The 23,420-nt window shown below is 39.9% G+C and overlaps 1 protein-coding gene across 3 annotated transcripts in view; it reads left to right on the forward strand.

Annotated features, from left to right (window-relative positions):
- Nucleotides 1-23,420, forward strand: part of ptk2aa (protein tyrosine kinase 2aa) — a 58,898-nt gene that overhangs the window by 27,795 nt on the left and 7,683 nt on the right. For all 3 annotated transcript variants that reach the window (XM_070846692.1, XM_070846691.1, XM_070846690.1), the window contains 18 exons: nt 3,873-4,013; nt 4,200-4,277; nt 4,492-4,599; nt 5,510-5,627; nt 5,997-6,027; nt 7,718-7,782; nt 14,407-14,463; nt 17,032-17,129; nt 17,388-17,472; nt 17,595-17,695; nt 18,016-18,131; nt 18,415-18,515; nt 18,998-19,087; nt 19,328-19,532; nt 20,173-20,284; nt 20,403-20,477; nt 22,768-22,866; nt 23,201-23,305. In XM_070846692.1, the coding sequence (XP_070702793.1) occupies nt 3,873-4,013; nt 4,200-4,277; nt 4,492-4,599; nt 5,510-5,627; nt 5,997-6,027; nt 7,718-7,782; nt 14,407-14,463; nt 17,032-17,129; nt 17,388-17,472; nt 17,595-17,695; nt 18,016-18,131; nt 18,415-18,515; nt 18,998-19,087; nt 19,328-19,532; nt 20,173-20,284; nt 20,403-20,477; nt 22,768-22,866; nt 23,201-23,305 (1,785 nt within the window). The remainder of the gene's footprint in view (nt 1-3,872; nt 4,014-4,199; nt 4,278-4,491; nt 4,600-5,509; nt 5,628-5,996; nt 6,028-7,717; nt 7,783-14,406; nt 14,464-17,031; nt 17,130-17,387; nt 17,473-17,594; nt 17,696-18,015; nt 18,132-18,414; nt 18,516-18,997; nt 19,088-19,327; nt 19,533-20,172; nt 20,285-20,402; nt 20,478-22,767; nt 22,867-23,200; nt 23,306-23,420) is intronic.

The raw sequence follows: 23,420 nt of genomic DNA on the forward strand, positions 1-23,420 counted from the left end.
ATACTGTATATCCATGAGTGTGATTAACGTAGAAACCTTATGCCTGGTGGAGTCCTCTGATAGAAATCAGGATACTGTTGCATGTAAACTGAATCCAAGTTTCTGAACATTGTCTGCCATTTCAGCAGGCAGCCTGCAGGAATCTGAAAATCAGGATGATCTCATATACGACCAAAACCAAGATAGGCTCAAAACCAGGAATCTAATTCAAATGTAAATCTAGTCAGGAAATCTGAAGTTTGGCTACATTTAAACAGCATTGTTTTCCCAGCTTAAATGTAATATGAAGCAGATAGCGTTAGTCAACGCCTCATCCTAATTAAGGTCATACTGAAATGTACAAGGTTAGTAAATGTTCAGCACACTCCATTTGCAGTTTTGATAACATTATTTGGGGGGATTAAATAAAGATTTTGTGTTGTGTTAGAATTTACTTCATTTGCAGTTTGTCAGGTTTTGGTTGTGCTTGTGTGTGATGGCTGGGTGTGCCAGCATAATGAGCAGTGTCTGTGTCAGTGATAAATTTACGGCACGCGTTTATGGGGAGGGTCTTGGTGTGTGTGTGCGTGAAGGAAAGGCCCGGTGACCCGAAAGGGTCTTGTTGTCAGCAGGCGGGCAGACAGATGCTCTGCAGAGGGAGAGAAACTGAGTGTGTGTGTGTGTGTGTATGTGTACGACCCTCAGGTCATGTTTAAACCCACTTTCTCTTTCCAACAATGAGGAGGGAGGAGGAGGCGGCATTGTGCGCCTCCTTCTGGGGGCCCCCCCACCCCCGTCTGTCAAGCCCTGCTGACTCCCCTCTCATCAGCTGCCCACCTACCAACTTTCACTCCTGTCCTCTTTCTCCCATTTTCTGCTCCTTCAGCAGACATGATGACACACACTTCCTTGAGGCCTGTTTTATAAGCCATGAAGATGCACACACTGACACACACACACACACACACACACACACACACACACACACTGACACACATACGTGCAGTCAAACACCCAGAAGTCTGACTTGATTGTCTGGACTGTAACTTAAGAATGGCTCACATTGATTTGATTATATATAGATTGTTTCTGTATATGATGCATGACCATCACATCTAAATGAATGTAAGAACAAAGTGGGAGTGACTAGAGGTGTTTGTTACTTAATAATTGTGCCAAATAAGTCATTGTTTTGACAATTGATTGTCAGTTCAAGCATAAATGTCAAACATTTTCTGGTTCTAGCTTCTCAGTTGTAAGAATGTAATAAATGGAATATATTTGGGTTTTGGTTGGTAGGACAAAAAAAAAGAAATGTGAAGACATCATATCGTAGGAAACTGTGATGGCCTTTTCTTTTAGTTTTCTAGCATTTAAAAGACCAAATGATCAGTCAATTACTTGAGAAATAATTGCATATGAAAAGAAAATCACACACAGCCCTAGTGGGTTGGTTGTGTCTGTCTTTGGATATTTTTGTTTGCATATCATAATTTAGCAGTAAAAAACTGTTGTGTTATAGTTAAGCAAGTGATATGTGTCTGACACATCTGCTCTTACACACATGCATAAATACACAGATGCAGGTTAGAGAGGGAGAGAGCGCAGCTGTCATTTACGTTTGTGTCTTTCGCTCTGGTGAAAGAGAATGGTAGTCATTTAATGGGATTATTCATCCTCAATGGACTCTACTTCCACACACACACACACACACACACACTCCAGAGCAGATGGCTGTGGTAATAAACAGTGACTGATGTTAGCTGTGGTGAAAGCGTTGTAAAGAGCAGAGTCTGTTCATTCATATTGACAGGCTGGGCAGCAGGTTTACTAACACTGACCTTTAGAGGCTTTGGAGATCAAAGTTTGAACAAACGGCCCGGATTGAGCCGAGTCGAGGAGTCTGGTTCCCCTCATCAGATACTTACTGCGTTACTCTCAACTTTATGAAAACAAGCATTTGCACAAAACTGCAGTGAGATTTATCAGTATCAGTATATTTTACAAGAAACTGGAGGAACATTTGGAACAGTGCGCAATCATCAGTGAAATGTCAAAACAAAACCCTGATAAATCATGTGGATGTGGAGGTGATTGTGTTTTTGAGCCAATGTTAAACTAGGTCATAAAAAGCCAAAAAAGGATAGCTAGTACAGTCTCTTCTGATTTTGTAGCATTTACATAAAGGACACAGAACACAACACAGATTGAAATCAGTGCTACTTTTAAAGTGGAAAAGCACATTTCTTACTTTTTTTTGATTATTTCTTTCCTTTAAATACTCTGATAAAATGTATTTGAGTGTATTTTATTATTAGAAATGTAGAAATGTACCATCTGTGAAGCGACGTCAGCATGGTGATGGGAAAGGCAATAGACACTCACTGCATTTCCTCTCAGGAAGGGTGGACACTTTAGACTGACAGTATCCCTGTGTGTGTGTGTGTGTGTGTGTGTGTGTGTGTGCGCGCGCCTGTGTGTGGTGGAATTACACAGGAATTCTAGGAATTATCACACTGATCCTATCAAGAGCACGAAGAACACACATCATAAGCACATGCACATCAATCCTGTAATCACGTGTGTCCTATGGCATCTGTGGAAATGACACACATTGGAACGTTAAGTGTGTGTGTGAGCGTTTGTAGGTTTCTTGATTCCCTCAGGCTTGATGGGTGCACAGCTGGCCACAAAGGCTCTGAGATGAAGTATTGATATTAATGCTTTTATTTGCAAATTGATAATAAAATGGACAGTGGCTCGACAAAATGGATAAAAGAACATAAGTTAAGACTCAATAACCATTTTATAAATAGTTTTTTTCCCCTGCACAAATGTTTTTTGTGCTTCATTAGACCCTCCTGACATCAGTCAATTGTTTTGTGTCCAATCTGCATTAATAGTCAATAAATCAATGCAATTGATTGCTTTTTGGTTGTAATTTGAATTGTTAAACTGTTCACTTATTTTGCGTAGAATGACTTTAATGTGATGAGCCAGTCTACTGTGAACCCACACATGCTTTTTTTTAAGGCCGTTCTGCAGTGAACTAAATCTCTTCTAATCTTTATCTTAATCTATATACGGAGAGCTATTTATAGTTTGGGATTGTCCGCACTCTGTGCTTGTGTGGATGTGTATTTTCACTAAATGTGTGTTTATGTGTATTTGGATAATACTGCCATCTATATACATTTAAATGTCCTTAATACTGCATATTTGTGTAGGTATGTTATAGCTCAAGAGCACAAGGGGGGGGAAATGGGTTAAAAAGGTTGTTTTGTCAGGGGTGAATTCCTCTTCATGTAAGTCACTATTTATTTTTAAGATATACATGAGATATAAGGAGGATTATATGCGACTTAGTATGTATATATGTATAGTTCTATGTCTATAGTGATGAAGTATAGAGAAGATTGTAAACAGCAAAAAGGAAATCAATCTAGTAACATGATTCTGCCACCTCCCCAATGTGTCTACTCTGATACCAAAAAAAAAAAAATCTGGTCAGAAAGTGTGATTATGAAATGCATATAGTGAGATCTAAGCTACACTACAGATGAATGGGCTGACTTTGATGTTTAATTGAGTAGTAACTGACAACATCAATGGGTCTTTGTTAGGATATTGATCTGAACTTGAAGTGCCCCTGGAATGAAGTGTTGAGGTCAATTTTATTGGAGTGGACTATTAGTCAATCAGCGTGCTCCTCTCTCTTTGTGTGTCTGTCACTCAGCACACACACACGCTCACACATACTCACATACTCATCTCACAGTGCCTCCTCCACATCCCTCTCTCACTGCTACATCAACTATACAATATTATACATAAAATCTGTTTCTGTTGTAATTTTCTTCCTTTTTCCTTTCCAAATGTTCTCCTCTCCTCAGGCTAAAACTCTCCGTAAGCTGATTCAGCAGACGTTTAAGCAGGTAGCCAATCTCGACGATGAGCAGTGCATCGTCAAGTTTCTGGAGGTGCTTGCACCAATCTATCGCTACGACAAGGAGTGCTTCAAATGTGCCCTTGGGGTAGGTTTCCTCTAGTCTTGCCTCCACTGTGCCCCGATGTACTCTGAAAGCTCCTGTTAGCTTGTGTTAGGTTGACCCCTGTTGGTGGTATGAGGTCTTGCATGTATCCAGCCACATTGTGTTTTGCCTTTTTGCTCTGGCTCCCTACCTCCTTTAACTCGTATCCCTCCGCTTCTCTCTTAACAGTCCAGCTGGGTGATCCAGGTGGAGTTGGCTATCGGGCCAGAGGAAGGGATCAGCTACCTCACTGACAAGGGATCCACGGTGAGTTATGACGGAATAGGCAATGAGTGGCCTCTGCTTGTAATGTCCTGCATCTAAAAAATGTTAAAGCCAAATGTTTTCCAGAAAGGAAGTTACTTTATGTGAAAGTACAGGCTTGATTCCTGATGTAAAGATAGCTTAAGATATCACATGTTCATTTGATTATGGATGAATATGGATCGTGATTTAATTTCTGCTCTCTCTCTGTCCCCAGCCTACCCATCTAGCTACCTTTAACCAAGTTCAGTCTATCCAGTACTCAGCTATGGAGGAGAAAGACAGGAAAGGGATGCTACAGCTTAATGTAGCCGGAGCTCCTGAGGTACTACAGCCATGCCTGACTGCCTGTCTGTCTTTTGAAATTTGTCTGTCTAGATATAGGAGTTTGTTGTACTGGCACATTTTTTTTTAAAGCACATCATGAAATTCAAACAAGCCACCGCTGATATTGTAGCCACCTGCTTTCTATTTCTATGTATTTCCATTACTGTTTGATATTCTTCTCTGTCATTATGATAATAAGACAGTGCCCATTCCTCCCCTTTTATGAAATCTATGTTTGAGGTGCGCACACATTTCCTCAGCCTGCCTCTAGTTCAGGTGGTGAGTTTATACCTCTCCCAAGATTAATTCCCATAAAAAAGGTGATTATGTGTGAAGTTTACATACAGACCCTGAGGATGGACTCAGGTGTTTTTACACTAATATTGATAAGTGCCTGTGCATGTGATTGTTAAGGAAAATTTTTTGAGTTTAAAAACAGGCCATCAGTGTTATTCTGGCACATAAACTATTTACTGTTAAAGTTTGCCAAACTCTTAAGTACATCAGGTATTGTCACACACAAGTTTTATCGCTATTTATTTAGCTACCATAGTGGCTTTGGCATCTAATGGATACTATAGAGTTACCATAAGCTGTGCCCATCATGGTGCATAGCTTGGTTATTTTACCCTCTGTGTGTGTGTGTGTCTGTGTGTGTCTGTGTCTCACTGAGATGGATACAGAGATTCACTAATGGTTTTCTATGTATAGATTCCACATAATGGTTCAACTCACACCCACTCAAATACTGTCAGAGAGGAGTTTTCCCCTGACGTAAGGAGCAGCTGGAAACCCCCACTGCTCTGTTATGTGTTAGAGTATGTGTGTGTCTCTTTGGAGATAATGGCTCTTTGTAACTTGCCTGCCTCTGTGTGTGTGTGTGTGCGTGTGTGTGTGTGTGTCCGCAGCCTCTCACAGTTACAACAGCATCACTGACCATGGCGGAGAACTTGGCCGACTTGATTGATGGTTACTGTCGGCTCATCTCCATGGAAACTCATTCCTTCATCGTCAGAGTTCAGAAAGGTAAAAAAACCACAGATCCCTTCGGCCCAACCCTCTTCCGTAGTATTATGCAAACATATTAAAACAACATGTAGAGTGTTTGTGCTCAAAAATGTTCTTTCAAAATAGGTATTCAGCAAAATTGTGAGCTCTAAATTGAACTATTTGCATTTGAGAAAATCCATGAAATTGCAGTTCCCCACTGAACAGCTTCAGGACTTATATACTCCAGTATATCCAGAGTATCATATGAATATATGCAATCATACTAATGAATAATACAAATCCAAATGTTTTTTTAAAGCATAAAATGCTGCATGTAGTTTTATACATTTATTGTGTGTCACATTACTGATTCTCATCCTGATGATGTTTGTTTTTGTCCTCTAGAGGGAGAGAGAGCACTGCCTTCCATCCCAAAGTAAGTGTCTGCCTTATTCTTAGTATTTTTACAGTAAAAATTATCTTACAAACTGAAATTGATTAAAAACTGTTTTTTATCACCACTGTAAGTCTCCAGATGTGTAATTTCCCTATTTTCTTCACTCAGAGACAGTATGTTGGCTTTGAGGAGATTTAAAAGTCACACAATTCTGAAATTTCTGCGACAAAAAAGGGTTTTTAGAAGTTCAGATAAACACACTGTCACACTCAGTGTTTACCTATAACGGTAATGTTTTGGCTTGCTGCGAAGCTTGAATTCATTTCATAATGTGTGTCTCAGAGCTTCAGTGCAGCTCTGCTTCGTAATGGAAGGCCGTCAGCTTCCTCGTCATTACTGGGGAAATATTAGTTCCACTGAACGAAGTATTTTGACATGTCTATTAGGAAACTTCTTGTGTCATTACTGATTACGCTTGACTTGCTTGTAATACTACTACACGTAGGAACAAACTGCAGATGATGCAGCACTAATAAGTATTACGCGTGTCAAACTCATGAAAGTGGTGATGACGTGTGGGACAGCTGCCTGCACAGCTCAGTCCACAACTACAGAAGCTGAAAACACTGCTTTGAGTAGTCGCACTCAGCATAGTAGCACCAGTGTGTCTTCTAGTAAATAATGCAGCTGTTTTATACGGATGCTTTACTGTTGAACAGCTTTCCATAAAATATGAAGTTATAGGATAAGAGAGACATAGAGGTCAATTTAGGGCTCAATCATGGAATATGGTGACAGATTTATTTTGTGGTTCAGTTTATACTGATGTAATTGTTTTTAAGAGTTTTGTAGTGGTGTAACTCTGAAACAAGTAGCTGAAAAAAAAAAATCAGTTGACTCTAAATTTTGTTATTTCTCAATGAAAATGCCAAACACTATATCATCTTAAATTTAATATGTTTTTTCTGATATTTATATACTAAATGATTAATTGGCTCACTCTAAAGATAATCAACAGATTAACATATAATGAAATAATTGTCAGTCTCAGCCCAGTTATCTTACATTAACATGGTAGTTTAATACATCTATTCATTAATTACATCAAAACTCTTTTTATTTGGTTTGGTTTTTTCACTTCTGCAGAGCCTTAAAGATTTTTAGTAGAGCCTTTCTTTGCAACCTGGAGTTCATTGTGTTTGTTTATCTGTGACTGAAGAAGTCTGGACGTTGTGTGTTCACATTTCACTGTCAGCTGATCAAACTCAAACATAAACTTTTTGCTTACTTTTGGTCATTTCAGCTCAAATTTCTCTTTTTTCTCCTCTCTCCCTCTCCCTCTGGTCAAATAAGGAGATACGTTTAGGAGCCAAATATTTTCCGCTTAGGGTTTTTAAACAGTCGGGTAGTCTCCTCCTCTTTCTCTCTGTCTCTCACTCTAAGTTTCTCTCTCCCTTTGCCTGTTGTGGTCTGTGATGTAAAGATCGTAGTAGAGCTCAGATGACACAGACAGAGAGACCGCAGCAAACACAGAGAGCTAATTGAAACTGTAAGGGTTAGTTTACAGAAGCAGCTTCAACAGCCTGACTTCAAATCACTGGTATGTATGTTGAAAGGGATTTGACGTTTAACTTACTGTAGGCTTGTTAAATCTGAGTGGTAATCGATTTGTTCAATTATTGTTGTGCAATTGTTGTCTAATTTGTTGTTTTTTCCTCCTCTTCACCAGAGTGTCCAATCATGAGAAAAAGTTAGAAGCAGTGAGGAGTGGAGTCAGGGCTATCTCCGTCTCAGGTGAGGCAGAATTCATGCACACACACATTCACCGATCCACTGCTGAAGGCACAAGATGAACACAGTCTGATAGCTTCATAGGCTCCAACTACTGTCTTTCTTTCTGTCTTTCCATTTCTTCCAACATCTGTTTTTTCTCTCACTCATTTTTTTCCTCCTCTTCTCTCATTGTTTTCCTCCCTGTTGGGACTGCCTCTCCCTGTCTCCCATCCCTTCCTCTCTGTTCTTGCTCTCTTTTGTTTACTTCCTCCTATCCTCCTCGGCCTTCCTCACATCTTCCCTCTGTACTCACATTCATTCACTCTGTGTTTCCCCCCCCTCCACCTCACACTCTGGTCTTCCTTCCCGTCTGATTGGCTGCAGACCTAGTGACATCAACACCTCCTAAGCCAACCAAGGCGCGGCGTTTCCTCCTCCCCTTTGTCTTCTGTTCAGAATCGCCACCCAATGGTATCCTCGGCTCTCATTGGACAGTTAGTGGAGGATCGTATCCACAAAATTGTGATGTGGTGGAATAAAATGCCTGATTTGATGGTCATGCTTATTGCTTAATGTTACTTTACACTAAAGTAAATATGGTTTGAAGAAAAACCTTAGAAACTATTGATTCAATCTGAAATAAAACCGCACAATGAATACATTTTAATATGTTAAGATGTTTAAATATTATTTGTTTTCTTTGATTGATTTTATAGCACAAATTTGGCCCAGAAAAGTTTTATAAAATTTACTCTATTCAAAACATTTCGACACAGTTCTGGCAGCAAGTTTGGGTTTGTCCATAAAATTAGAATTAAAATTGTAAAATTTAAATGTTTTTTTGGATGAATCAGTTTGTGCTGCATCACAATCAAATTTTTTACGGATACCTTCTTCTACTAAACTGTCGTTTAGTCCTCAGTGCCTGGTTGCATTGACTAATTCTGTCTTACACACACACAAACACACAAACACACATGCTTCAACCACAATAAGTGCTTGTGTGTTGCTGCCTATAACCGAGCCAATGCTCTTTAAATAAGATTGGGAAACAAAGGGAAAAGAATTGTACATGCAGTACTTTCTAAATGAAAGTCCATAAAACCTGAGGCTTATTTATGCTTTTCTTACTATCAGTAGCCAATTTCTAGATTTTACCTCTCACATTTGAGAACAATAATTCAGTTTTGAGCCTCCATGCTGACACAGGCTACTAAAGATGGATGTTTTCACTGTTGTCTTTGTAAAAAAAAGACTTTCATTCACTCAAGATATGAAACTGATGTGACTGGAAGTAGCCAGTACTCACTGTTTTGTTTTTTTTAAGATGAGTTTTTGGTCTTTTGGTCTGTATTTGATAGAGAGGCAGAGACAGACAGGAGACAGGGAAGAGAGAGTGGAACAACCTTCAATAAAGGTCACCGACTGGAATCACACCAGTGACCGTTGGGATTGATCATGCAGTCATGTGGCATGCACTCTAACCACTTGGCTACCAAGGCGCTCCTATTTCCAGTGTTTTATGTTGGTTAATTCAAAGAGGCAGAGCTTAATTCGTGGCAGTCTGGCCAAGTGGTTAGAAAGACCGTTCTTCCATTTAAAAGATCTGCGTTCAACCACCAAGTATCTGCCCAGTTAAAGTGTCCTCAAGCACACAATCAGTACCAGCTTAGGGATGAAAAACAGTTCCTTTTACTGAAATGACTTATTAAATGCTACTGAGGGTTGTGATTCTTCCAAAATTATCTCTTTCCACTGTATATATGTGTCCTGTAACAACGTTGTCATTCTAATGGGTGAGTACACGTCCTCATGCCTCCATCTCTGGCTTTGGCTGCTTCCCTCAGTAGCTCACAGGGCTGCTCAGAGAAAGTTGTGGATCTGGACAGCAGCTGGTTTGTTGTTGAAACTTTAACAAATGATCCAAAGTGTTTCTGCTGGAGGCTCCAAACGTGACACGCAGGCACAGTCAGCGTCGTGCTTATAGAGTTTCAGATTTCACTGTGAACTACTGTTAAGTCAATTGAGCAGGCAATAATAGTTAAACTGCTTCACATGATAAAAAAACTACAACAGTAAGGATGTAAAATCCATTCAGAGGGAAAGCACTGTTGCTAAGGAGAACTGAATAAAAATATAAAATACTTTAAAGGTACCACATTCTGCTCATTTTAAAGTTCCTACTTGTATATAGAGGTTCTACCAGAACAGTGTTACGCGGTTTAATATTAAAAAAACACATTGTTCTTCTCACACCAGCCTCTATCTGAACGCTCCATTTTAATAGAACAGCGACAATCTGCTGCTTTGCTTTTGCCTTTGACATCTTCGTGTTACAGGAATTTGGTATCAGTGAGGGGAAAAAATGGCAGACAGCAAGGTGGAATTGGGAGGTTTTCATTGGTGGCGACTGTCGGCCAGCTGAGGGGCTGAAGGAGGTCACATGATTAACAGATCCCCTTATGACATCATAAGGGGAGCCAAATCTAAACGGCGTGTTTTCACACACTGAAAGATGGAGCAGGAGGAAAAGAGAGAGGAAGTCTTTACTCAGAGTTTAGCAGTTAATGGGTACACCAGGGACACATTTATGTTGAAAATATATTATAAAGTACATTTTGCATGTGGGACCTTTAAAACAATGAATACCCACACAAATGTGTGTATGTTTTAAGATTTGTCATGAAGGCTCAACAGTGAGTGTATCCATGATTATGCAGAAGGGAATTCCACAGTTTTGGGCCATAGTAACTAAAAGCTGACCTGTTTTTGTGTGATTATAGGAATGGTTTATAAATTACCATGCAAAGCCTTGAGATGAAGAACTGCATTACAAAAACTACAAAAAAAAAGGAAAATACGTTATAGTTTGCAGGTCAGTGATTTATTATCTGGCTTTGCTCCAGGAGAGTTTCAGGTACGACTACTACCTGCAGGTTTATTGCCAGACAGACTGCTCTTCTGTTTCCTCATAATCTTCTTGTTTGAAGATAAAGCGGTATCATTTCAACACAGTCCCACTTCCACATTCACTTCAGACTTGTGGATATTTGTTTCAAGCGCTGAAAGTTTCTGTAGAAGTTTTTGGAGAAGGGGGGGTCACCTCTTCTCAACGATGAGTGACACAGCTAAAGGGTTGTCCATTAAACAACAGGGTAGCGACACAGGTAGCCAATGCAAGGATTGAAAGAAACAGTTTCTTGCTAAGAGGTAGATGTGAAGATTCTCGTGCATATCTTTTAAATATGAATCTACATGGTTATATCTGCTTAGCAGAGGTGCAGACTTTGTTACCTTCAGACAGAGGCAGCCTAGCTGTCTGCCCCCCATTGCCAGTCTTAATATCAAGCTAAGCTAACCAGCTGCCTGCTGTATATTTACCGCACAGACAGGAGAGTGTTATTGACCTCATCTTCCAACTCTTGGCAAGAAAGCAGATAAGAGGTCATTAATCAAGTATATGAAACCCTATAAATATACATAAAATTTGCCTTTTTAGAAATATGTGAGGTTGTAACTCAGCTCACAGTTTACATTACACTGGACCTCACATGTCAACCTCAGCTGCATCCTGTGTCCGCTAACCATATATGAACTCTACAACTTACAAATATTTACAGCTTGACACAGACGTCATAATTCATTGACTTCATAAATAGCAGCTACACTCCACCGTGTGTTGCTGCTATGTAATTTATTAGTGAATTTCACCTTCATGTGTCCGCACAGCATTAATGAACGTTGTTAACTCGGCTTTTGCCACGAGAGATATTTTGGCTCTTGACTAACTGCTCGCTGAGTGTTTGGCTTTGCAGATCTTGCAACATATCCCATGTTGATTCAAGGCCTTTCATGCTCTAACCACAGTCTTCTCTCTCCCTCTTTTCTCCGCTCTGCCTCCTGCTTCTCTCTCTCTCTCTCTCTCTCTCTCTCTGTTCTCCTCCTCCTCTGCTGTTCCGTTTCCTGCATGCTCTCCTGGACCCCGCAGAAGATCTTAGTGGGGATGGTAAAGTTATGCTGTTGTTTATCAATCTCTCTGTTGTTCGGTCTTTACATCCTCACTCCACCAACACACTGCATCCTCCTGAGGAAAGGGTAGTGTGTGTGTTGGTGTGTGGGTTGATGTCTATGCATGCATTCCTACATCTTAAACAACGGCGCTGTGTGTGTATGTGCTGTTATATGTGCACTCAGGGTGACTGAAATCATTTAAATGACTCTTGAATGTGCTGATTCTCATGTTTCAGTTATGAGAAACATGAATAGATCACCAGTAGCTTTAATGAGTTTGATCTGTTGGTAGCTGGAGGGGTTTACTATTTCAATCTTGTTTTTGATTTTAGGATGTTTGTGTGTTGCGTCTGCGTCTATTTGTTGATTTTTTTTTTCTTTTTAAGTTGATTACCACTAAATTGGAAATATGTCTGGTTTTAACCACAAAAAAGCGGAATTTGGAAATTAAGTGGTATTTCTCTTTAAGGGAACTTCTCCAAACCTTTCTCTCTCTTCACACACACACACACACACACACACAATCATGCACACGCGTACTCGCATACATTCATGCACACACAGTGGAGTTGGGAGAGGTTTGCTGGATTCAAAACCGGGTGCATTCCTGGCTATAATGGGCTAACTAGATCACACACACACACACACTGAAAGCAGAAAAAGACGGAGTCAGACCAGTCAAACTTAGAAACAGTTGATTCTTAAGAACAACTTCCAACAAACCACATGGGAGCGAATACCCAGCAGTTCAAACAATGGACTTCACAGTACAAACTATGAAATATATAATATATAGACCTGAAGCTGTTACAGTAAACTACAGTTTTAAAGGCAACAAACAAATTAGAAAAAGAAATCAGCTGGAAGCATTTTGTTTTTGCACATATGGAAACATCGATAAACCCGGCCGGATTAAAAAAAAAAAAGTCAAAGGTGTTTTATCGAATAAACCATGACTGATGAAAGCCACCTTTTCCTGAAATGCTATGTTGTTTATGATCAGTTTATCTATTAAAGCACATTTTAGTAGCAGCAAGAGCTGTTGCTTTTATTCCAGTTTATATGAAGACACTTTTGGACGCGCATTAAAGTCTTTCCTCTCATGCGAAACATAAATCATGCACAGCAATGGGTTAGTAAAAGCCACGCATGTTTGATTAAACATTTGATTAAATTGTTTTCCTCTTCTCCTATGGGCTGTAGTACTGGCTTGAAGCAAAAGCGTTAATAAGACTAGAATGTCTAAACCTTTAAGCCAACAGTGTTTCATTCATGTTACCCTCAAAGGAATAATTTGACACTTAAACAATTACTTATTTACTTTCTTGCTGAAAAGATTGATTTCAGTCATGTCTGTCTGTTTATTTAAAAAGCTGGAGCCAGCAGCTGGTTAGCCTAGCTTAGCATAAAGACTGAAAAAGGGGAAACAGCTGGCCAGGTTCTGTCTGAAGAATAAACAAACAAGATATAACATGTTAACTAGCGAACTTTAGAGGTGTTGTCTGGAGGAGACGGACTAGCCGTTTCCCCCAGCTTCCAGTTTTTATGCTAAGCTAAGGTAACATATTTACAATAAATACATGCCAATGGTATCAATCTTCTGCTGTAATTGTTGAATATATGTATTTCCTAAGATTGGCATTAAACACTTGTCACTCTCTTTTACTAGCATCCACTGTTTTAATTAACCTGCCTTACAACTGAACTGCTGGCCAAATGTGCTTCCTGCAGCTCATTGTACACGGCTGATTTTCTCAATGCCAGAACATTTCTTGAGAAAATCTGCCACAGGCTTTAGAGAAGGATTTCTGATAAATTTAGGGACACGTTCCCACAGAGCCTAATAAATCCTGAGCAGAGCTGTAATGGTAGCGTTCAGGACAGCAGATGTTTGACTCTTGTTTCCAACAGCTGAGTCTGCACACTGATTTTATTTTAAACACCACCATCTGGTTAGGATAGACTCGGTCCATCTTTCCCTTTCTTTTTCCTGCTGGCTCTCTCTGCTCTCCCTCTCTCTGCCTGTCTGTCTGATTCTACACAGATTTGATCCTAAACGCTACCATCTGCTCACTTGACAGCTAAACCCACCACTTCTTTCTCTTCCTCTCTATCCTTCTTGACTGGTTTTCTTTGTCTTCTAACTTCATTTTCTGATTTCTGATCTCTCTTGAACTCCCCTCGTTTTCTGTCTTTGTTTCTTCTTGTTTTCTTTCCCTCCTCTCCTCCACCATCACAGTTACTCCCTGCAGCCAGCTGCTCTCACACGGACAGATATGCACAACACATGCTCAGCTGACACTCTCCGCCAAGTGTGTGTGTGTGTGCAGAGAGAGAGGGAGAGGGAACGAGTGGAGCTACGCTGGTGTTGCTTTGTGCAGGAGTTGTTGAAACTGAGCTAGCTTCATGCTTTATTATTTTTTGGGCAATTTTGTTTTTTTACCGCACACGTGTTTTGTGTGTGAACCAGTGACCGTTCATACTGTAGAGGACATACGGTAAACTGAACATGTGCATGATGTTTTTAATGGTTTTTATGTGTTATTTTATATTTGTGTTCCTATATGTATTTTCTATGTTTTTCCCTTGTGTTTTTAGTATTTTTAAATTGTTTCTGTGTATCTAATGTTACAGAAACCGATGACTATGCCGAGATAGTTGATGAAGAGGACACATACACCATGCCCTCCAGTAAGTAACTTATTCAATCTTCTCTGTCGTCGTAACATCTCCCGACTAAAGTAATTTATACTCAGGAAATAAGCGTCTGTTGCACTGCAGTAAGAGAACTGTACAGTAACTGTTATTCTTCTGCCAAATGCTGTCGATCTCAAGCAAATTTTGTTCTGCTCTTCAATAGCTGACTGTGGTGTGAATCTTTTCCAAGATACACACTAGCACAGAAACCTGCATTTGGTTAGGTAGTGGCTAATCAAATTCAAGCCATTTTCACCAGCTTGTATAAACAGCTGGAGGTCAGAGAGGCTACAACTCGTGCTGTATAACTCCGGTTGGTTGGACTCGCATTACATCTGTCAAATTCATTCACGTGTTAGTAAAAACCCTGAATGTGCTGGCAGGTTTGGCTATTGCCCTGTAAGTAATGGCGGCTTTCGCCCTCTGCTCCAATACATTTAGGATGTTTCGGGCTGGTACTCAGCTCTCACGTATTTGACTGCATGGCCAACTTTGGAAATGGACTGTGTTCTCCTTTCCTCCTACAGTCTTTTTCTATTTTTCTCTGTCTGGCTTCATTTCTTTGTCTCTTTCACTTTGCTTTTTTTGGTCTCCTCTTTTCTGTGACTTCCCCTAAACAGACTCGCTGCAGACTTCTGACACATTTTCCTACTCTGTGCCTGATTTTCTATGTTTGTTCATGTCATAACTGTCTGCTGTATGTTTAAGATGAAGCTGTCTAACTGTACTGACGATATAGCAAACCTACTGTTGTACCCATTGCGTGGTTGTGTCAGCTCAGTTTTTCATTCATGAAATTATTTATTAACTGAACATTAGATACAGACTGAAATAGGTCTTTATATGAACGTGTGTGTGTGTGTGTGTTTTCTGAGCTATTTTCAAACCTAAAGCAGCTGTCTGGCTCTCTCCCTCTCTTCATCTCTCTTTCTTCCTCTTTCTCCCATCGCCAACACAGTCAGCTATGGAGTGGTTGAAGGTAAAACTCCCCGTGCCTCTCTTTCTCTCATTCTGTCCAACCAAAAAGCCTTGAGATTTTGCATTTTTGTTAGTATTTTTCTTTGCTGGGCACTTGATTAGGGTGTCAGGAAAGATTTCCCTCCTCAGGCTTCCCATTAATACCAATTAGTGGATCTTCCTCCAAGTTAGTTGTTAATTTGAACCTAACTATACCCATTGATTAACAGGACTAAGAGTATCAATAGTTTTCTTTCACTGAGTGTCTGGCAAAGAAAAATGCAAAAGACTTTAGGTGCCTAGTATCCAGATTGTTGTTGACTTGCGGTTGTTGCTGGTTTTCATTTCATTCGGGTTGTTGGAAATAAAAGGGAGGGCCAATTCATAAACAATGCAAGATGTTATTTCATTAATAGTTTAGTTTAATCAGAAGTTGGGAACATGAAGTCTCCGCAGACCTCTAGAGCTCACAGTATTTGTGTTGTTTTTAGGCTCGGTTCTCATTTCACCATCATGACATTTTTATTTCTTAATCATAATCTATTATCGGGATCGTATGGTGTGGTTGAAGCAGTTGTTAAGTTCCAGCATGCCGACTGCAGTATGGATTAGTTGAAGTAAATTTCCTTATTGTGGAATATGCTTGGACTATGTTGTTGCTATTTGTGATGTCACTGTTTATCTGCTGGGTAAGTTAAATAGCCGAACCCTGTTTAGCCCAACAGATAATTAAACTTTTACAGGATAAGTGCCCGATGATCAGTGTCCTGCATAAACTTCTTGAACTCAGCGTTTACCATTTTTTTTCTGCAGTTGGTCGGCAGCTGACATTAACACACCTCCTGCAGAAATGATTCATGACCTTTGCAACAAGAGGGAAATTTATAACACATAAATGTCAAAGTTACACTGTCAAAGCATGTGGATGTCAGTAGCAAAAACAACAGATTTCTTTCAAATGCTTTTGGACATACTGAATATACAGGCAGTATGGATTACACTTCAGATTAAGTGCATCAGTTTAGTATCAGTCTGTTGAACATTTCACTAAAAACATCTGCATCCAGTACCAGGCGCTCTTCTGTGCTTTGCAAAGTGTTTAAGAAATGGGCTCTTGATGTTTACACACACAGAGCACTCCATGTTTTTAATCTCAATTAATGATCTTATTTAGAGTAACTTGTCTCCCCGTAGCCCCATTTTCACTGTGTCAGTATACAGGAAATAGAGGAAAGGATAATGGGACTCCGTTGTGCATGCAAACACTGCTTTTGAGCCCTACATTTTGCCTGTTAAATGGGTTTGCTGTATGTTGTTATGTTGTTCTGTGTTTGTAATGTCGTGTGGCTGAGTGCATGTCAAGTGTGTCTAGTTAGAGGTTTTAGGGGAAAGGATTGTAATCTGAATGTACTGAACGTGGGTCAAAATGCATTTATGTACATTGTTAATGGTTTATGTTAGTCTGATTAGATTTCCAGTTGGTAGGGTTTAACAAAAGAGAGAGAGAAGCATATCAATGTGATTGGTGTTTCCAGTGTATGAAAAACAGCAGGTTAACGTATCTCACTCTTTCCACTTCTACTCTTTTCTCCTGCTCTCCCTCAGCGCGGGATTATGAGATCCAGAGGGACAGGATAGAGTTGGGCCGCTGCATAGGAGAGGGTCAATTTGGAGATGTACACCAAGGAGTCTATAACAGCCCGGTATGTGGAAACACACACAAGCACACATGCATCTGCACTCTCTTTGCGTACTACCAATAAATCACCAGACATGCATACAAAAGACAAGTAGAACATGCAAATAGAGCATTTCATACAGTTTGAGGTAATATGATATAAGATTTAAATGTTTTATGTGATTTTTTTCACATTTTCTGCATTGTGAAATGCAACTGATTTCAACCAGCATTATACTGCACGATCTATAATCCGGTAACTTGTGACTGTGTTGTTCTGCAGGACAAAACACCTCTACATGTCGCCATTAAGACCTGCAAGAACTGTACATCCGACAGCGTCAGAGAAAAGTTCCTGCAGGAAGCATGTAAGACCACACTGTTGTGTGTGAGTGAGAGAGAGGGTGGATTAGCTTGACTTATTAGTAAACTATGACTCATTTCAGATGTGCTGCAGGCATTAATGTGTGCGCATTTGTTTTCCCTGCAGTGACAATGCGTCAGTTCGACCACCCTCACATCGTTAAGCTGATCGGAGTGATCACAGAAAACCCCGTGTGGATCATCATGGAGCTCTGCACTCTTGGAGAGGTACGACTGAGGCCGTGTGATCTCATGCAGACTTAGTAGAGTGTGTGTCAGTATACAAAGGAAACTGTTGAGTGTAAGTCACGATGGTGGGCGCCGAGGAAAACCTGACCTGGAAAGCCCTTAAATTGAGAAAATACACAAATCCACTTGCATGTAAAATACTTCAAGGTGAGGTTTTGCTGATAAACTATTATCACTGTAAGATAGTTCAACGTTGCTGACATATTATAAGCCATGTTCTAAAATACACAATATAAAACTGTTTCTATAACATTACCTCTTGTCTGTTTCTCTGTCCATCGTTCTCTCTCTGTCTACAGTTGCGTTCTTTCCTCCAGGTGAGGAAGTACAATTTGGATTTGGCCACTCTCATTCTGTTTGCCTACCAGCTCAGCACAGCACTGGCATATCTGGAGAGTAAACGCTTTGTGCACAGGTACACACACACACACACACACACACACACACACACGAAAGATTAGATAGATTGAGGATTAACTGTGGGCACATGCATTTAATTTGGATAATTATACAACATCATCAATCATCATGTCAGATATACAGGAGTTGAAACTAATTAACCAGGACAGTCCCCAGAGTTTTGATTTCCAATGGTAATTAGTTCATTCATTGGTGTTCACAATACATAGCTCATGCTCTTTGGTAGACACAAATAAGATCATTGATTCAGGCCTAATGACGCCAGTATTGACTTACAGGGACATAGCAGCTCGCAATGTGTTGGTCTCTTCAGCCGACTGTGTGATGCTGGGAGACTTTGGTCTGTCACGGTACATGGAGGACAGCTCTTACTACAAAGGTAAAGCTACACACACACCTGCACGCTGACGCCAGCTACACACATACATAGCTTTGTATTATGCTATAACACAGAAGATGATTTTACTAATATTTTAAATGTATCTAAGATACTGTTAGATGTTTCCACCTAAACACTGTTGGTGCTTTGTTTCTCTGCAACCTTGTGCTGTTTGTTACTCTAATTTTCTGAGTAATGCTGACCTGACAGCAATAACTCTCCTAGTTTTAGTGTGTGTGTGTGTGTGTGTGTGTCTGGTTACCAGTCCTTTACCACCATCAAAAGGTCACATCAGGGTACTGCAGTTTTTTTGTTTTTTCAAATGTTGGCATGTTATGAAAACAGTGCCGTCTTCTAGTCTCTAACACCTCTGTGTGATTGCAAAATTCAAATGAGTTACACATTTAATATAGTTTTAGAAATCAATCAGTCTTAACCGTCCGCAGGTAAATTTAATGCATCTATGTTTCTCTTTGTCTCAGCTTCTAAAGGTAAACTTCCTATCAAGTGGATGGCTCCTGAATCTATCAACTTCAGAAGATTCACCTCAGCCAGTGATGTCTGGATGTTTGGTGAGCTGCGGCCATTTTTGTGTGTGTGTGTGTGTGTTTTGCTGGAGGAAAAACATAATTACAGTACATTCTCTGAGAAACAGTCCTTCACTGTTCTATTTCTTCCAGAGCTGCTAATGTATTTTGTCGGGTTTTACATCAGGCTGTGTCATCCATTACCCTCTCATTCAAGTGTCTGTGTCTGATGTCTGTGTGTGTGTCAACTTTCTGTCCTGAACAACCTCGTCTGTCTCTCTGTAGGTGTGTGTATGTGGGAGATCTTGATGTACGGCATCAAGCCTTTCCAGGGAGTGAAGAACAATGACGTGATTGGCCGGATAGAGAACGGCGAGCGATTGGCTATGCCTCCTCAGTGCCCGCCCACCCTCTACAGTTTGATGACCAAATGCTGGTCGTATGACCCCAGCAAGCGGCCGCGATTCACCGAACTCAAAACGCAACTCAGGTAATAAGTCTTGATGTCAGATTGTGTTTACAAGTGCTCGTGTTCTGTCATGTGTTGAATATTAACTATACTGAAGGGTATTACACATCAATATGTCAGTCTCAGAACTGGTAATTAGATAATATCCATATCCTGGATTAGTTTTAAAAATCAGAAGCAAATATTAAAATCAAAGTTGCTCAATGTACAACAAAGACAAGGAGCACTTTTTTTCTATATTTTGTCTCAGTTTGATGAATAAGAGATTCTTCTGATTACTGTTACATGAATCTTGTTCTTATTGTCCAGCTGGATTTCTGACACTATTTACTGTAAACAAATCACAGAATCCTCTGTCATGTTGGATCCTTGATGTTGTTTTCAATGGATTTAATTTTGTCCAATCATTAAGATGATGCCACAAAATGGCACACATTGCATTCTGTCAATTTCAACTCTGTAAATACAGTTTCCTGATTATACTTAATTTCATTTAAGTAACATGTTCAATGCAGGACTTTCACTTGTAATGGTATCAGTACTTTTGCTTGAGCAAAGAATCTGAGTCCTTCCTCCGGCACTGTCCACCAATTAAAGTAAAGTAAACCACTCATCAGTAAACCATGTATTAAGATGAGTCCTTATTGTTTATCTTTCGTAGCACCATACTGGACGAAGAGAAGCTCCAACAAGAGGAGAGACTTCGAATGGAGATGAGGAGACAGGTCACCGTCTCCTGGGACTCTGGAGGGTCTGATGAAGCGCCGCCTAAGGTAACGTTGTAATGATTGTTGTGTGGGCTCACTATCCCTCCCAGTATTATTTGTATTTCAGTAAATGTGTTTTTCATGGACTGTAAACAGAAACTAACTGTTAACTTTCTGTCTGTAGCCCAGTAGACCAGGTTACCCCAGTCCTCGTTCCAGTGAGGGCTTCTTCTCCAGCCCCCAACTCAACCACTTCTCGGTACAGCAAACGCACCACACACACACGCACACATGCACACAGCTCCTATAGTGAGAAAACTGTGCTCCTCTGTTCCGTCTCATCCACCGTGTCTGCAGCAGTGTTTTCCTCTGACTTAGAGAGGTTTTAGTCAACAGCAGGAGGAGCACAGAGAGGAAAATGGGGGAATTTATGGGTATATACAGAAATCTTAGAGAGCAAACATACTGTAAGACACAGCAATCCCAGGAATTGATGGCTAAATATTTTTTTTAGGAAAAGAGTTTGTATCTTGGTACTGTGGTTTGGTATTGACGTCACACTCACCTCATAAGAATAAATGATCAAAACAAAATGCTCTTATCAGTGTTCATTTCAGATCCATGGTCAAATCTTATCACAACGTGTGTGTTCACCACCACAAATGCTTTTTACTCATTTCAGTTTCATCCTGCAGTTGCAGTACAAGCTATGTGCAATGTGTTTTTTTTTTCTCTCTTTTTCAACAAAATACCTGTCTGATGTTAACTGACTGTTAAGAGAGCCATCTTAAGGAAAACTTAAAAACCTTAAGGAAAGTCTTTCTCATTATTTCTGGCTCTACTTACTTACCTGTTGCTGAGTTCCTATGGAGGCCTGGCAAATATAGAGATAATCTGACCATTTAAAGGTGCAGTGTGTAAGAGTTAGGAGGATCTATTGGGAGTATTTGAAAATAATATTCATAAGTATGGTTTTAGTAGGGTTAAGTAGTAAATATCCCCTTCGTTGGCTTAGAATGAGCTCTTCATAGCCTTGTTTCTACAGTAGCTCAAAATGGACAAATGGGCCCTTACAGGGAAGAGGAATATCATTTTGTGCTGAGACAATGGAGGGTCGTTCTTATTATTTAGCACAAGAAAAAGCAAGGGAGCATGAATCCTTGTCGGCTACTGTAGCTTCTCCTACACGCTTGGAAAGATGGAGGTGAGGCGAGGCGTATTCACTTGGTTGCAGTCTGCAATCTCACCGCTAGATGCCACTAAATCCTACACACTGCACCTTTAAAGGTTTTCAGAGAGCTTGTAGATTAAGTAAACAAGATTATTATAAAGTACAATATTCTCCTGTTTTCAGCCCCTGCCTTCTCCACTTTCAGATAATATTTGAGGCAAAGATCGTTATTACAGACTGAGCTATGTGGCATTCAGCACGGAACGAGACTAAACACTAACCAAGCTCCTTAAATCTTGTGAAGAAGTTGAAGCCTGGAAAAAGTGTGAGGGATATTAAATAAAAACTTTATTGGAATTCTCCTTTTAAGAAAGGTGCATTAATCACAAATCTTAAAAACATACCGATGCATTTTCATCCTACAATACTGGAAACCTCTCTCGTCAAAGTCTGTCAAAATAATCTCAGCCTCTGAAATGGCCAGCTTGGACACTGCCATCGCATTATTGAGTCTGAGTTAACTCAGAGGGCAGACTGTGTTGAAGACAGCAGATGTGCGCAGCATGTGTCAAAGTCGGGAGGAGAAATGTGAAGGCAGAGAAAATGAGAGAGACTTTCAGTGCAGTTATTCCTCTCCTCATAAACCGAGCAGACAGCAGGCATTTCCTGTCGTTTGAAAAGCCACTTACACACACACACACACACACACACACCCACACACACACACACACACACACACAAATCAAAGCCACTCTCCAGCTCTTATGGCAATAAGCTATTCTCTCCCTCTCTCGTCCTTATAAGGAGTATATAATTTTAACTGCTATTTAAGTCAAACTTCATCATATCACAAGTAAGAATAACATCTGTATATTTTACGTAGTGTGTATTACACAGCAGACTGAGAGCAGCTGAGGTGCTGCACAACAACTCCCATGATTCTTGAGCTTTTATGTCCAATCAGGGTTTTTTATGATTAACAGTGCTTACCTCAAGTGTTAATGGGATTATGATTGATATTATTTCATAATGATCCTTTGCATCTATTTGAAATTTGGGTTATGTAATTTTTTAAAAAATATAATTATTTTTTGTTGTAATCTAGATGGGGAAGCTTTTTTTTTTTTTTTTTTTTACTCATTTCAAAAATGTTCTCATTTCTTTTGTTGTTTGGTTTTCTCCAAAGCCACTCTTGGTTTTTTTATGTCCCAGCAACATTTTTGGAGCTGAAAAATGACTCTTAACGAACTAGAAACTAAGTTATAGTTAAATGTATATTTATATGTTAAATACTGTCTATTTTCATTCTACACATCATTAACCATTTTTTATATTCTGGCTGTCTTTCTCTTCCTCTCTCCTATCTGTCCGCCTCCAGCCATCAGCCCATGGTGGTGTAGGAGGCAGCTATCCTCCCACTGATTCCTGGAATCAACCCAGACCTGAACATACTGCACTGTGGAGCCCTAACATGGAGGTACTCACACACAGTATGCACTTTAAAGTATTCACAATATGCATTCACACTTTCATAAAGGACATTTGACAGGAAAAACCTACTGAAATTACATCTCTCACATTGCGATGTTTTTGTATTTTTGTGACCTCTCAGCCACTCAAGTCAAATACTGTCCATTAAGATAAACACACAGTTCTATCAATCATTTGTCCTCATATAAAGACGACTGGGAGTCGTGTTGCTTTCCTGTACCTGTTTATCCTGCTTTTTGACAAAGGTTTTGAATTTTATTATTTAGTAAGACTAAATTTGGAAAAGCAATGAGACACTCAAAGCTCCATGTTTTCCACAGGACGGTGGTTGTGTCGGCCAGGCTCTGATGGAGGAGAGGCTGATGATGCAGCAGCAGCAGATGGAGGACGACCAGCGGTGGCTGGAGCAGGAGGAGAGCTTCATGGTAAAACACATAATGAAATGAAATTAATACATAAAACTAAGGATATAGTGTTACTAAACTAACCTAAACACGCACACAAAAAAACACAATAGCAAAAATCATCTAGAAAAAGGTA

Source organism: Pempheris klunzingeri, chromosome 16 (assembly GCF_042242105.1).
Source record: "Pempheris klunzingeri isolate RE-2024b chromosome 16, fPemKlu1.hap1, whole genome shotgun sequence".
Lineage (NCBI taxonomy): Eukaryota > Metazoa > Chordata > Actinopteri > Acropomatiformes > Pempheridae > Pempheris > Pempheris klunzingeri.